The 16,567-nt window shown below is 45.5% G+C and overlaps 1 protein-coding gene across 1 annotated transcript in view; it reads right to left on the bottom strand.

Annotated features, from left to right (window-relative positions):
• GAB3 (GRB2 associated binding protein 3) overlaps positions 1 to 16,567 on the bottom strand; it is a 90,451-nt gene that overhangs the window by 56,282 nt on the left and 17,602 nt on the right. The window contains exons 2-4 of the mRNA XM_052663681.1: positions 4,438 to 4,741; positions 1,197 to 1,410; positions 135 to 613 (exon numbers count right to left, since the gene is read on the bottom strand). Coding sequence (XP_052519641.1) covers positions 135 to 613; positions 1,197 to 1,410; positions 4,438 to 4,741 — 997 coding nt within the window. The remainder of the gene's footprint in view (positions 1 to 134; positions 614 to 1,196; positions 1,411 to 4,437; positions 4,742 to 16,567) is intronic.

Raw genomic sequence — 16,567 nt, 5'->3', positions numbered from 1 at the left:
CCCAGGGCCTGACCTCGCTAGGACACTGGAATGGCCTGAGGAAATTGGCTGAACAATGCCGTGACATGGAAACACAGAGGAAAGAGGAGCCGGCTGCTGTGAGTACCTGAAGTTTAGCATCATCCAGTACTTACCTTTCCAGGTCCTCATGTTGTCTAAACCGGAAAGGGAAATTCTTCTAGGCACCACAGTGCCTTCCGGCTTCTTGAGGCTACTGGGCCCTCTGCACAGGAACTGCTCCTTGTGCCACCATTCAGAGAGATGGCTTGGCTTAGGGGGGCGAGGAGGGGGTGTGTTAGACATCACGTCTAGTTCTTTTACCCCATAGGGCAAGGAAGCTTGGTTTTGATCTACCTGGATGGCAGAATTTAAGGAAGTTTCCCCCAGTGGTAAAGAAAAGTGGTCCCTGGATGGGCCATTGACATCCTTCATCCAGATCAGGGTGGCCTGGGGCCTCATGGAGGGGGCCTCCTGAGACCCGTTCCTGGGGTGCGAAGGGCAGGCCAGGCTCCCAGAGGGTGGCAGCTGTGGGCAGTCCACAAAGACGTCATCAAAAGAAGCCTGCTCCAGTGAGCGCTCTGAGTTTGACCAACTATCACATCTGGTGGGGAGACTGAGGGAAGAAAAGCACAGACATTTGACTGAAAGGTCACAAGTCCCCACAGCAGCTGTTGGTACTGCTACACCTTTGGCAGCAGTTTGAAGGAGAAAGCCACCCACCCACTGCAAAGCCATGCTGTGGGGGAAAAGAGGCCATGCTGCCATCACTCCCCCGACTCTAATGTCGCTGTTTTTTTTTTTTTAACTTTTATAGTGACATTCCCTCCACACCCCTCAGTGACAGCAACCCCTTGATGCAGGGGAAAAAAAAAAAGTTTGTTGATTTTTTTCATCATCTAAGTGGAAGATACAAATGAAAATGCAAGGTTAGAAATGAAAGCCACAACACCAAAATGCCTGAGTCATTCTGTTTGGTGTACCACATGCTTCAGCCTTGATAGTGGTTGATAGGGATCTGGCCCCGCCCTGGCGGCAGCAGGAAGTGAGGGGAGCAGAGATACAGCCACTAGAAGATGCTACAGCTAAACGGCCTGATTCGCAGCGAGGGCATGACAGTCACAGAGGCTGCAAGAGGAAGCAATGTGGGTTCTGCCAATGGAGGGGCGTGCGCTAGGAGGCCGGGCGCAGAGGCGTACCTGGTGTGGTGCAGTCTTCCCGTCTCGCAGTTGGATAGAATCAGATAATCAGGAAGGAAGGGCAACTCTGACTCACTTCTGGTTTCCTCAGTGGCTACAGTACTAGTGCTCGGGTCATCTCTTGGCAGGGAGCAGACAGCAGGGTTGGTGAGAAGGGAGCTGGAGGGTGAGGGCTGTGCGGAGGAGGGGGCGCGACAGCCACTCTCCATGGAATCTGCAGGACAAATCGTTTCCCAGCAGAATGTTTAGGAATGGCTAGAACACAGTTTCTCAGATGGCATCTAAGAGGCCAAACAGAAGATGAAAATCACAGCTGGTGTTTGTACTGATGGAGAAGACCATTTCCCCAAGCTATAAACAACGTCTGGGGAACAAGGCCAATGTTCCAAGAGTGAAGTGTTGAATCAATTAAGGGCAAAATAAAGCAATCATTCTTGGCCTAAAAATCTGCAGATAGTCTACACACAGCTTCTTCATGGCTCTTAGCCACAACTCTGCATTCATCACTGTTTATTCACTCAACATATATATTCATAACATATTCACATATATATGCATAACAAATATATATACATATACTTACATATGCATTTGGGCACATGTGCAGGCATGCAGATATAGACATATATGTCTACTTATGTCTATATAGATACCTTCTCTTGCACTTACTATGTGCACGAGACTGTTCTAACTTTGCCAGCCAAGACAAAGACTCTGCCCCCATTGGCATTTACAGCCCACCAGAGGAGAGACAAGTAACACATAAAGAGCAGTGTGAATGATTAACCGCTAGCGATGTCTAAGGAAAAGGAATGAAAGAAATAAAGTGTGATGGCTGGTAAAGCCCACATTCAGAAACTCTCAATGAAAAGCCTGCTTTGATTTCCCTTTTGAACCAAGTTGGCAGGAATTTAGGATTCTTGAGTCAGAGTGGCCCAGAACTGCCTGGATTCAAGTGCAGACTCTAGTATCTAGCTGTCATGACCTTGGCCAAGTTACCTGCTTGGTCCAAGTTTTCTTCTCTATAAAGTGGTTATGCTCAGAATACCTCTGCCACACAGTTGGTCTGGGGAGGAGAAGAGCTAATACACAAAAGCATTTAATGGAGTTACTGGCCAGGGTACACATGATGTGCTGCCTACCTGTGGTTACCAGAGACAGAACCAAACACTCTATGTGAGAAGCCACAATACAGCCCCTTCAGGCTTGGTTGTCAGACGAAGAGGAATCAACCCCTACAGTTCAGTTCAGTTCAGTTCAGTCGCTCAGTCATGTCTGACTCTTTGCAACCCCATGAATCGCAGCACGCCAGGCCTCCCTGTCCATCACCATCTCCCAGAGTTCACTCAAACTCATGTCCATCGAGTCGGTGATGCCATCCAGCCATCTCATCCTCTATCATCCCCTTCTCCTCCTGTCCCCAATCCCTCCCAGCATCAAAGTATTTTCCAATGAGTCAACTATTCACATGAGGTGGCCAAAGTACTGGAGTTTCAGCTTTAGCATCATTTCTTCCAAAGAACACCCAGGGCTGATCTCCTTTAGAATGGACTGGTTGGATCTCCTTGCAGTCCAAGCGACTCTCAAGAGTCTTCTCCAACACCACAGTTCAAAAGCATCAATTCTTCGGCGCTCAGCCTTCTTCACAGTCCAACTTTCACATCCATACATAACTACTGGAAAAACCATTGCCTTGACTAGATGGACCTTTGTTGGCAAAGTAATGTCTCTGCTTTTGAATATGCTATTTAGGTTGGTCATAACTTTCCTTCCAAGGAGTAAGCATCTTTTAATTTCATGGCTACAATCATCATCTGCAGTGATTTTGGAACCCCCAAAAAATAAAATCTGATGCTGTCTCCACTGTTTCCCCATCTATTCCTCCTCCAAACGAAGGTAGGGGGAGGCTACAGGGAACAAAAGAGGTGATGGGGGATTTGCCCACCCTTCAACTTCAGGCCAGAGCTTTCTGTTTTGTGCCTGGTGCCTTACTCATTTCTGCTCCCCTTGGCATATTGGGAAACATGTTACGTATCTATGTTTTAGCATCACTGCCAAATGAGGAAACAGAAGTCACATACGACATGAAACACAAATATGCATCTAATTACACTGAAGGTAGGGACTAGGCGTGAAGAATGAGCAGCAAGGCTCTGCTGGGTTGCACAGTGTCTTGACAAATTCAGTGCAACTTTGCAAAGAAACTGTTGCAGCAAGGGCAACAGACTGCCATTATTTCATTTCCTCTTACTCGAGTGCTCTCAAAGTTCAACGGTGTAACTGAGTAGCTTCACCTAGTAAGCTTGCCTGCGTCGTGAAAAGAAAAGGACTTCATTGGCAGGAAGCACACACAGCCTCATGTCTGTCTAGAGAGGGATGCAACTCTGACTCTTCCCCGCCACCTAGTGTTAGAATATGGTTATTTCCATGGAAGACGATAAAGCACCCAGTTAAGGAGGGAAAGGGTGAAGCAACTGTAGGCCGCAGGATTTAAGGGTAAGGTTGGCCTGCTAGGCTAAGAGGCTAAAAGAAACCAACATTCGAAGTCCGTAGTTTGAGAATCAAGGCATGGTGCCAGGGACTCAACAGCAACATCCACGAAGGGGAGGGCTCAACAGCAACATCCACGAAGGGGAGTTAATTGTAACCTAAAGTGCATTATAGCCAGTATATCACATAGAAACGGCAGTGTGTGTGTGTGTGTGTGTGTGTGTGTCTCTGTGTGTGTATGTGTGTCCGTGTGTGTGTGTGTAAAAGAGAGAGCAAGAGTGGCAGACAAAGAGCCACATGGGTCATTTGCTCCCAGTGCCCCAAAATGGTTCAGAGCAAACTTAGAACTCATTTCCGTTGCAGAGACCTTGAGCCACTTGGACATAAGCGGAAACCTTCCCTGCGTATGACAGGCAGCCTACTTCTGCCTTCTAAAATTTAGCACAGAAAACCTGGAGTTCCTAGAATTTTTTTAAAGACAGCAATATTTTATATTTCTAGAAAAACCAGCAGCAGCAGTGTGGGGAAAATCAGAGCTGTACAGAACGTCCCCACCCACATTGTGCTTTCAATGCCTGCATGTTCTGATGATGGCAAAGCCACCGGGCGGCTTTGAAGGGACCAAAGTGGCTCGTCACACTCTGCGGGCAGTGCCCGGGCTTGGCCACCCAGTTCCCCCACCCCCCTGGCACACTTGGGGCCAACACCTTCGCCTCAGCCCCCCCACCCCCCACCCCGAGTTGGCTCTTACCTGTGCTGTCCTCCAGGTGGCTGAGGTTGCAGACCTGACTGATGCTGTGCACCCACACCTGCATCTCTTCCTCCGTCTTGGCCACCAGATAGAATGTGCGAGACGTGGTCTTGACAATAAACACGAAGTGGTTCTGGAATTCCTTGCGAACGAAGCCTGGGCCCGTATGCTTCCAGACGGCGCACTCGCTGAGGTCGATGGCGCGGATGGGCTTGCTGGCACGCTGGCTGCGGTAGTACTCCAGCACGTCACGGTCGCCACTCAGCCGGCCCCGCCGCAGCACGAACCAGCGCCGGCGCCAGGCCTGCGAGAGAGGCAAGCGGATGTCGGCCTCCATGACAGGAAGCCCCAGAGCCCACTCAGCCTCTTCCACTTTTCCCGTCGGCCATCGTGACGCGGGGTAGCCATGGGAGTCACGCCCCCAGGTCGAGTAGAAATATGCACTCATCACAAAGGCATGCAACACAGATTTACGGCCACCCATGCTTAAAAAAAAAAAAATTAGAGACTTCCTTGGTGGTCCAGTGGATAAGACTCTGAGTTCCCAATGTAGGGGACCCAAGTTTGATCCTTACTCTGGGAACTAGATCCCACAAGCCACAACCAAGTGTTCTCACCCCACAACTAAGACTCAGCACAGCTAAATAAGAAAAAAGAAAACTTTAATAGTGAAGGGCAGGAAGGAAGCTTTCTTACCCCTATATACCTCAATCCAGTGCGACCTAACCTAGTCATTGAACTTATAGAGGATTGCTCAACAAGAAAGGGAAAATCATACTCATTGGTGAGGAGAGCAGGTTATCATTATCTTAAGCTAATGATTGTCTAAATTGTAGCAATGGATGTGAACTCGAGGGAGGGTGGAAGGATCAGAAAATGTGAAGTAAAAGAAAATCAGTACTGTGAAGTAGAGAGAGAGGTATTGCCAGCAATTCTTTACAGATGTTTTATCATAAAGCGGGAGACACTTCTTCAACCACTTCCTAGGTCAGTATTCCTCCATCAAGGAACTGAGATGCCCTCGGGGACATCTGAAGATAGCCCTGTGCTGCCAGTCAAGAAGGCTGGGGGCATGGAGGGTGCACACTGTCTGGCCTAAAGCAATCCTCTGTGCCCTCTTGAGAAACACCATAATAGGAAGGAACTTCCCTTAGTGCTATAGGAATCTGGGAAACAGCCAAATCTTGAGGTCAGATGATTAGGCAAAGTTGAGTCCAGGCTCAAAAAAGAAAAGAAACCAGAGCTAAAATAGGACAGGCTGCTCCGCAGGCTGCTGCAGTGTCATCTGGGCCTGACACATTGAGAAGGCCACCAGCTTTGGCTTTGACTAGGGTGGCGGGGCAGGGGGGAGAGAAGCCCCGTGTGGGGTGTTCTCAGCTCCCTCCCTGCCCAGGGGCTGCAAGATCTGAGGCAACAGAGGCGCTGAATGGTGGATATGACCTGCAATCAGGGCTCAGAATGGAAAGCCCCTTTGACGCTGGGCAAGAGGCAGAATCAGAAGGGCGGGGGGCAGAGGCGAGCGGTTACCCCATGTGAGGTTGGGACAGGGAAAAGGAAACAGAACCTGGCAGGTGAGGCCTGGCTAGGGTCTGCCTTTAGGGATGGTGTAAAGAGCTCAGGAGAAAAAGGGGATGACAGAGGATGAGATGGCTGGATGGCATCACCAACTCGATGGATGTGAGTTTGAGTGAACTCTGGGAGTTGGTGATGGACAGGGAGGCCTGGCATGCTGTGATTCATGGGGTTGCAAAGAGTCGGACACAACTGAGTGACTGAACTGAACTTAACTGAACTGAAAGGGCTCAGGAGACATCTGGCCCCTTGGAAGAAGGACGAAGCAGTGTAATTAAGTGCTTGTTTTTAAGATGACAGAAATAACAGCATTTGTGTAGGCTTATGGGAGTGATGGAAGAAGAAGCATTAATGATTAGAGAACTTTCTGTCACAAAAACCTGGGACTGGATAGCGTGGAGCCCCTGACCATGAGAGGAAGCTCCAGCGTCACTGTCAGGATGAGAGAATGCCCTGGGGCACCAGGGGTACCCCAAACTTTCCAAAGGCCACTTTGGTAGGGAAATGTGAAGAGGAACTTTGTCGTACTTCCCAAAAAATGTTTCTAAAAGAGGAAGTCAAAGTGGAGGCTGAAACAAGTTTCAAGTTAATTGCTCTTTGTTTTGTAGAAACCCATTTCCTAGCCTTGAATAACAGTGTTGGTGGGCTGGGGCTGGAGAACACGATTAGGGCTCACCAAGTAGCTGGGGTGCTGAGAGAGGGGGAAGAGATGAAACAGGAAGATTTCAATCCCACGAAGGAGCACTCTGCTAGGAGAAGGATACAGACATTCGTTCAGCAATTATCTGTTGACATCCTAACAGGCTGGCCAGTGGGCAGACATGGGGGGAATGGAGGTGAACCAGCCATTGAACAGGCCCTGCCACTCAGTCTCATGGGCAACAGAGGAAATGGGCACATGGATAAACAGACAATTGCTGTCAGCAAGATCAGCGCTATGATAAGGGAGAGCTAAGATGCTATGGGCATACCCAAGAGACCTCCTTCAGGAAGATGTGGTGGCCAAGCTGAAAGTAAAGAAGGGCCAAGGATGCAGCCGCATCCAGCACAGTCTGTGTGCGAAACTTACCAGCACACATTCCCTCGAGTTGTTAAATCTCTGCCCAAGACCTGTGATAATACAAAAGCTGAAATGACGCTTTCTTGGAGCATTTTACTAAGTAGGTGGGACCAGGCTTCTAGAAGTGAAAGACGCATGACAAAGACCTTTAAAAAGCAGTCAGCCAGCACTGAAGTGAAGCTCTTCACAGGGACACTGTTCTGCAAGGAACTTATCGAAAGAACTCAGGGGTCAAGGTGAAGACACTCCCACTGGACAAAGATGGAGCAATTCAAGCTTTAATAAATTATAATAATCACAATGGCTTGAAATCCATCACATATATTTAAACCTGAAAGTTCATCGTGATATTAAAAAAGAAAAAGAATGTGTCATCCTCAGAGCAGGTGAGGGAACCACTTCATGATCTTTTTCACAAATGTATGCTGACTAATAAAGGAAAACCAATGATACAATTAGAATCTCACCATATTGCTTGCCGCAGTGCATTCACAAGCAGCGGTGTTCACCCTCAACAGTTGCTAACTTACAAAGAGGAATAAGCAAATGTGAAAGTTCCACCCACGAAGCTAGACTGTGGGAAATTCTGTGGTCAAAGGCCCAGGTTCTTCATCAGATAAATGACAAGAAAAAGAAGGGCCGAGAGGATCTATGGAGTAAATGAATCTTAAAAGATAAATCAAAAATTTTCTGTGGGCTTATTTTTTATTGAAGTGTAGTTTATTTCTGGTTTTCTGTTAATTTCAGGTGTATGCCACACAGATTCAGTTACACATCTATATATATATATATATATATATATATATATATATATTCTTTTCCAGATTTGTTTACATTATAGGTTATCATTAATATAAGATATTGTATATAGTTCCCTATGCTATACAGTAGATCTTTGTTTCTTTTATGTATAGTAGTCCGGATCTGCTAATCTCAAACTCCTAATTTATCCCTCTCCTGCCCTATCCCCTTTGGTAACCATAAGTTTGTTTTTTATGTCTCTGAGCCTGTTTCTGTTTTGTAAATAAGTTCATTTGTATCATTTGTTTAGATTCCACATATAAGTGAGGTCATATTATATTTGTCTGTCTTTTTCTGACTTCCTTCACTTACTATGATAATCACTAGGTCCATTCATGTTGCCACAAATTGCATTGTGGCACTCTTTTTTATGCCTGAGTAGTATTCCTTTGCATTATTGTGTCTAGGGGATGCCCTTTTGAGTAATAAAAAAATTAAAGAATGCAAAGAGATGTGTCTACATGTCAGGATAGTAGTCACATATGGGGAACAGGAGAAGGTTGTGGTTCAGATGTGGTACATGATGAGGCTCCAGCAGTGGGTGGCAAAGTTATTTTTCAAGCAGTTGGTGGTTACAAGGGGAGGGTGCGGTCATCTAAGAAAAATTCATAAAGCTATACATTTGCCCTATGTGGTTTGCTATATTTGTGTTTTCTTTGACAATAAAAAGGATTCTAAAACAATTCCTCTGGACAGGGCATGTTCATGGATGTGTTCACTGTGTGCCAGGCATGGGAGCAGCTGCTAGCTCTTCCCGTGGGGAGAGGTTCACATTCACAAGGGTAGGATTGAAAACTCCACAGCAAAACTTTGTCACCTTGAAAGTAACTTGTAAAATGACATGGGATTGTTGGCCCCCGGGGCACCAGGCATCACATCCCCCCACTGTACCCCACTGGGCCCTGAGGGCTCCTCTAGCTCTGGCCACGAAGGATCTATTTCCCATCAGCCTTTCCTGCCACAGCCACTAAGGTGACTCATTACCACCCTACCAGCATTATCTCCACAACAAAAGCCTGCAACATCCTGTAACATTGTGGAAAAGTGTTTGTGCTCATTTCTCAGATGTGAAGAAGGTGAAACTAAACTCCTCTAGAAAGCTGTGATGGAGATCACAGACCTGTTGATTTGCCTGGAATTGGTTGGGGAATAACCAGATCTAATCCCTCTGATAATGAAAGCTATGTACTGTCTTCAACCATCTTCAATACAACTTGCTAATTCTGTTTACAAACACCTCCTGGTTGGTTTCCTGATAGAAAGGGACCCCCAGGTTAAACAAAGGTGCAAGTGATTGCAAGGCTGAGGCAGGCATTGTGTAGTGGCAGCCTTGGTTATCCAGGGAAGAAGGACTGAGACTTGAATCTGAATTTCCCTGTTATGGACTGAAGTGTCCCCTGCCTCAAAATTCTAGTGTTGAAGTCCTAGTGCTCAGCACCTCAGAAGGTAACCTTATTTGGAGACAGGGTCTTTACAGAGGTAATCCAGTTAAAATAAGGTCTTTGGTGTATCCCTAATGTAATATGACAGGCACATTTATAACAGGGGACACTTGAAGACACAGACATGCATGGAGGAAAGATGATGTGAAGACTCAGGGCACTGACAGCCTCTCCAATCCGAGGAGAAAGGCCAGAAACACACCCTCCCTCATGGCCGTCAGGAGGAACCAACTCTCCCCATGCCTGGATCGTGGACTTCTGGCCTCCATGACTGGGAGATGATACATTTCTGTGGCTTAAAACTACCCAGTTTGTGGTACTCTTACAGCAGCCCCTGGAACCTAAGACATTCCCCTACTTTTATTCTACATCTGAACCACGTGGGAGAACTTCCACTTCCAGCCACACTGGTGTACTTAGCCCTGAACTTGCCCCCACCCACAAAACCAACTAGAAAACTAGCCCAAATATATGAATCCAATGACTTCTGACATTGAGCAACAGTCAGCTGTGGTGTGTAGGAGAAGAGAACAATGTGACTGAGTCTCAGACTCTAGCTTTCTAGCTCACAGCCTGTAAGCCTGTTTCTAACTGATGGTATAGGGAAGGGGCTCCCAACAGACTACGGCAATCTGGCCAAGTTGAGAAAGACAGTTCAGCATTCTGGAGGGTTGAGGTAGCTGGGAATCAGTAGGGAAAGGCACCAAAGACAAGGGTATTGGGTAAAGAGCTCCTGAAATCCACATGGGAATTCCTTTATGGGACTGTGGCTGAATACTAACACCCCATGTTAAGTTCAGTCATTCAATTGTGTCCGACTCTTTGTGACCCCATGGACTGCAGCACAGCAGGCCTCCCTGTCCTTCACTATCTCCTAGAGCTTGCTCAAACTCATGTCCATCGAATCGGTGATGCCATCCAACTATCTCATCCTCAGTCATCCCCTACTTCTCCCACCTTCAATCTTTCCCAGCATCAGGGACTTTTCCAATGAGTGAGCTCTTCACAACAGGTAGCCAAAGTATTGGAGTTTCAGCTTCAGCATCAGTCCTTCCAATGAATATTCAGGACTGATTTCCTTTAGGATATACTGGTTTGATCTCCTTAAAGTCCAAGGGACTCTCAAGAGTTCTCCAACACCACAGCTCAAAAGCATCAATTCTTTGGTGCTCAGCTTTCTTTATGGTCCACCTCTCACATCCATATGTGACTACTGGGAAAACCATAGCTTTGACCAGACGGACCTTTGTAGGCAAAGTAATGTCTCTGCCTTTTAATATGCTGTCTAGGTTGGTCATAGCTTTTCTTCCAAGGAGCATGGGTCTTTTAATTTCATGGCTGTAGTCACCATCTGCAGTGATTTTGGAGCATAAAAAAATAAAGTCTCTCACTGTTTCCATTGTTTCCCCATCTATTTGTCATGAAATGATGGGCCCTGATGCCATGATCTTTGTTTTTTGAGTGTTGAGTTTTAAGCCAGCTTTTTCACTCTCCTCTTTCACTTCCATCAAGAGGCTCTTTAGTTCCTCTTTGCTTTCTGCCATAAGGGTGGTGTCATCTGTGTTTCTGAGGTTATTGATATTTCTCCTGACAATTTTGATTCCAGCTTGTGCTTCATCCAGCCCTGGCATTTCGCATGATGTACTCTGCATATAAGTTAAATAAACAGGGTGACAGTATCAGCCTCCTTTCCCAATTTGGAACCAGTCCATTGTTCCATGTCTGGTTCTAACTGTTGCTTCTTAACCTGCGTATAGATTTCTCAGGAGGCAGGTAAGGTAGTCTGGTATTCCCATCTCCTGAGGAATTTTCCACAGTTTGTTGTGATCCACACAGTCAAAGGCTTTGGCGTAGTCAATAAAGCAGAAGTAGATGTTTTTCTGGAATTCTCTTACTTTTTCAATGATCCCACGGCTGTTGGCAATTTGATCTCTGGTTCCTCTGCCTTTTCTAAATCCAGCTTGAATATCTGGAAGTTCTCGGTTCATGACCTGTTGAAACCTGGCTTGGAGAACTTTGAGCATTACTTTGCTAGCGTGTGAGATGAGTGCAACTTGTACATTCTTTGGCATTGCCTTTCTTTGCGATTGGAATGAAAACTGAGCTTTTCCAATCCTGTGGCCACTGCTGAGTTTTCTAAATTTGCTGGCATACTGAGTGCAGCACTTTCACAGCATCATCTTTTAGGATTTGAAACAACTCAGCTGGAATTCCATCACCTCCACTAGCTTTGTTCATAGTGATGCTTCCTATGGCCCAGATGACTTCTCACTCCAGGATGTCTTGCTCTAGGTGAGTGTGAGTGATCACACCATCATGATTATCTGGGTCGTGAAGATTTTTTTGTACAGTTCTTCTGTGTATTTTTGCCACCTCTTCTTAATATCTTCTGCTTCTGTTCGGTCCATACTGTTCCTGTCCTTTATTGTGCCAATCTTTGCATGAAATGTTCCCTTGGTATCTCTGATTTTCTTGAAGAGATCTCTAGATTTTCCAGTTCTATTGTTTTCCTCTATTTCTTTGCATTGATCACTGAGGAAGGCTTTTTTTTAATCTCTCCATGCTATGTTTTGGAACTCTGCATTCAGATGGGTATATCTTTCCTTTTCTCCTTTGCCTTTAGCTTCTCTTCTTTTCTCAGCTATTTGTAAGGCCTCCTCAGACAACCATTTTGCCTTTTTGCATTTCTTTTTCTTGAGATGGTCTTGATCACTGCCTCCTGTATAATATTATGAACCTCCATCCATAGTTCTTCAAATACTCTGTCTATCAAATCTAATCTCTTGAATCTCATTGTCACTTCCACTGAAGGGATTTCATTTAGGTCGGATTTCATTTAGGTCATACCTGAATGGACTAGTGATTTTCCCTACTTTCTTCAATTTAAGCCTGAATTTTGCTATAAGGTGTTGATGATCTGAGTCACAGCTTCCAGTCTTGTTTTTACTGACTCTATAGAGCTTCATCTTTGGCTGCAAAGAATATAATCAGTCTGATTTCGGTATTGACCATCTGGTCATGTTCATGTGTAGAGTCTTCTCTTGTGTTGTTGAAAGAGAGTGTTTGCTATGACTAGTGGATTCTCTTGGCAAACTCTGTTAGCTTTTGCTCTGCTTCATTTTGTACTCCAAGGCCAAACTTGCCTGTTACTCCAGATATCGCTTGAATTCCTATTTTTGCATTCAAATCCCTGATGATGAAAAGGACATCTTTTTTGGTGTTAGTTCTAGAAGGTCTTGTAGGTCTTCATAGAACCATTCAATTTCAGCTTTTTCAGCATTAGTGGTTGGGGCATAGACTAGGATTACTGGGATATTGAAAGATTTGCCTTGGAAATGCAGAGAGATCATTCTGTCATTTTTGAGATTGTATCCAAGTACTACATTTCAGACTCTTTTGTTGACTATGAGGGCTACTCCATTTCTTCTAAGGGATTCCTGCCTACAGTAGTAGATATAATGGTCATCTGAGTTAAATTCACCCATCCCAGTACATTTTAGTTCACTGATTCTTAAAATGTCGGTTCACTCTTGCCATCTCCTGTTTGACCACTTCCAATTTACCTTGATTCACGGACCTAACATTCCAGGTTGCTATGCAATATTGTTCTTTACAGCATCAGACTTTACTTCCATCACCAGTGACATCCATAACTGGGCATTGTTTTCACTTTGGCCCCATCTCTTCATTCTTTCTGGAGTTATTTCTCCACTCTTCTCCAGTTGCATATTGGGCACCTACCAACCTGGGGATTTCATCTTTCAGTGTCCTATCTTTTTGCCTTTTCATACTCTTCATGGGGTTCTCAAGGCAGGAATACTGAAGTGGTTTGCCTTTCCCTTCTCCAGTGGACCACATTTTGTCAGAACTCTCCACCATGACCCATCTCTCTTGTATTGCCCTACATGTTATGGCTCATAGTTTCATTGAGTTAGACAAGGTTGTTGGACTGCAAGGAGATCCAACCAGTCCATTCTGAAGGAGATCAACCCTGGGATTTCTTTGGAAGGAATGATGCTAAAGCTGAAACTCCAGTACTTTGGCCACCTCATGCGAAGAGTTGACTCATTGGAAAAGACTCTGATGCTGGGAGGGATTGGGGACAGGAGGAGAAGGGGATGACAGAGGATGAGACGGCTGGATGGCATCACGGACTTGATGGATGTGAGTCTGAGTGAACTCTGGGAGATGGTGATGGACAGGGAGGCTTGGCGTGCTGCAATTCATGGGGTCACAAAGAGTTGGACACGACTGAGTGACTGAACTGAACTGAACTGTGGTCCCTGTGATCAGTATGGTTAGTTTTCTGTGATTATGATTTTCATTCTATTTGCCCTCTGATGGATAAGGATAAGAGGCTTATGGAAGCTTCCTGATGGGAGAGACTAACTGTGGGGGAAACTGGGTCTTATTCTCATGGGTGGAGCCATGCTCAGTAAATCTTTAATCCAATTTTCTGTTGATAGGCAGGGCTGTGTTCCCTTCCTGTTGTTTGGCCTGAGGTCAAACTATGATGGGGTAATGAAGGTAATTTTGACTTCCTTAAAAAGGACTTGTGTGTGCATTGTTGTATTCAGTGCTCCTGACCCTGCAGCAGGCCACTGTCGACCCATGCCTCCACCAGAGACTCCTGGACACTCACAGGCAAGTCTGGTTCAGTGTTTTGTGGGGACACTGCTCCTTTCTCCTGGCTCCTGGTGAACACAAGGTTTTATTTGTGCCCTCCAAGGGTCTCCCAGTCCTGTGGAAGTTCTGTGATCAAACCCCACTGGATTCCAAAGTCAAATTCCCTGCAGGTTCTCAGTCCCTTTGCTGGATACCCAGGTTGGGAAATCTGTTGTAGATCCTAGAACTTTCTTAACAGTGCCAGAATTTCATTGGTATAATTATTCAATCCATGAGGTGAATCCAAAAACAGTTACTGGACACCCAGAAACTGATCAACTACCAGAGCTCACACAGGGCTGGGACAGGTTCAGACCAGCTAGGATGGAGAAAGCTGAAACATTCAGCAGAGACTTAGAGTCAGGCCTCAGTATAGGTTCATCTCAACCTGCCCTGAGAAAGTTTAAGAAGAAGACTTGGAGTGACCAAACCAATGTTTATGTTACTGAATTGACTGCCAAACAAAACTCAACACTTTTTAAAGGAAGACAAGAAAACCCAGACACTCAACAACATAATATGATGTAAAGCCTCCTCCAAATTACTAGAGCTGCAAAAAAACCTGGAAACTGTGTCTCATATTAGGTGAAAATCAGACAATAGAGAACTAAAAATGACAGGGATGATGGAATAAGCAGACAATATTTTTAAAACAGCTCTTACAGTGTTTGACATTTAAAGGAAAACATGTACATATGAGAAGAGAGATAGAAGATACAGACAAGAACAAAATGGAACTTGTAAAGGTACAAATACAATATCTGAAATGAAAAATACACTGGATGTGCAGAACAATATCTTAGACCTAAGAGAAGTGCTCAGTGAACGGGAAGCACATTTTTAGCACTTTCCTGGGAAGAAGTGAATAGACTCCCAAGTTCAGTTCAGTTCAGTTCAGTCGCTCAGTCATGTCCAACTCTTTGCCACCCCATGAATTGCAGCACGCCAGGCCTCCCTGTCCATCACCAACTCCCAGAGTTCACCCAGACTCACGTCCATCAAGTCAGTGATGCCATCCAGCCATCTCATCCTCTGTCGTCCCCTTCTCCTCCTGCCCCCAATCCCTCCCAGCTCAGAGTCTTTTCCAATGACTCAACTCTTCGCATGAGGTGGCCAAAGTACTGGAGTTTCAACTTTAGCATCATTCCTTCCAAAGAACACCCAGGACTGATCTCCTTTAGAATGGACTGGTTGGATCTCCTTGCAGTCCAAGCGACTCTCAAAAGTCTTCTCCAACACCACAGTTCAAAAGCATCAATTCTTCAGCGCTCAGCCTTCTTCACAGTCCAACTTTCACATCCATACATGACCACAGGAAAAACCATAGCCTTGACTAGACAGACCTTTGTTGACAAAGTAATGTCTCTGCTTTTGAATATGCTATCTAGGTTGGTCATAACTTTTCTTCCAAGGAGTAGGCGTCTTTTAATTTCATGGCTGCAGTCACCATCTGCAGTGATTTTGGAGCCCCCCAAAATTAAGTCTGATACTGTTTCCACTGTTTCCCCATCTATTTGCCATGAAGTGATGGGACCAGATGCCATGATCTTTGTTTTCTGAATGTTGAGCTTTAAACCAACTTTTTTACTCTCCTCTTTCACTTTCATCAAGAGGCTTTTTCGTTCCTCTTCACTTTCTGCCATAAGGGTGTTATCATCTGCATATCTGAGGTTATTGATATTTCTCCTGGCAATCTTGATTCCAGCTTGTGCTTCTTCCAGCCCAGTGTTTCTCATGATGTACTCTGCATAGAAGTTAAATAAGCAGGGTGACAATACACAGCCTTGACATACTCCTTTTCCTATTTGGAACCAGTCTGTTGTTCCATGTCTTGGATCTGCTAAAAACACACATTCCCGGATCTCACATCCGGGGTGGTTAGGAGTCCAAGGCCATCTCATGAAACTCCTCAAAGTCACCTGCTTCTAGCTCAGAGAACATGTATTACCAACCAAACAGAATAAATCGATCTCTGAACCACAGTCTCAAGATGCACTGTTTCAACACTGAATGTCTATCCTTTTATCAGTTGTGAACCCTTTAGAGAACATGATGAAATTCATGCACCTTCTCTCATCAGAAACATGCATGTGTGCATACGTGCAAATGCACACGCACACACACAGAGACACACATTCATGCACTGTTCTGGATGGCCTTCCTTCATTTAATTGCCATGCTTTCCCTCACTGGCCTCACCTAGTAGCATTTCTCAGAGTGACCCTTGCTTCACTCTTCACATCCAAACTGTGTGCATGGCCTGCTGACTGTACTTTCACCTCTCCATGTTACCCTGCTACAGCTGCCCTGGTCCTAGGCCCCCCAGAAATTCATTCTCGACACAGAACTCAATGGTCTTTAAAAAACATCAATCCACTCATGTGGCTCCCTCGATTTGCCCTTTCCAAAGGCCCTGTAAACCTTATAATAATATCCAGCCCCTTGAACCTGGCCCGGAGCCTCCCCGTGGACCTAGCCCTATCCTCCTCTTCCTCTTTAGCTCCACCACTCTCAGGTTCTTTCACACTGTTCTTTCTGCTGTTTCTGAACAGGTCAAATCTCATTCCCACCTTGGGGCCTTTGCCCTCCC

Source organism: Budorcas taxicolor, chromosome X (genome assembly GCF_023091745.1).
Source record: "Budorcas taxicolor isolate Tak-1 chromosome X, Takin1.1, whole genome shotgun sequence".
Classification (NCBI taxonomy): Eukaryota; Metazoa; Chordata; class Mammalia; order Artiodactyla; family Bovidae; genus Budorcas; species Budorcas taxicolor.
This window is presented reverse-complemented; position numbering and strand designations above follow the sequence as displayed.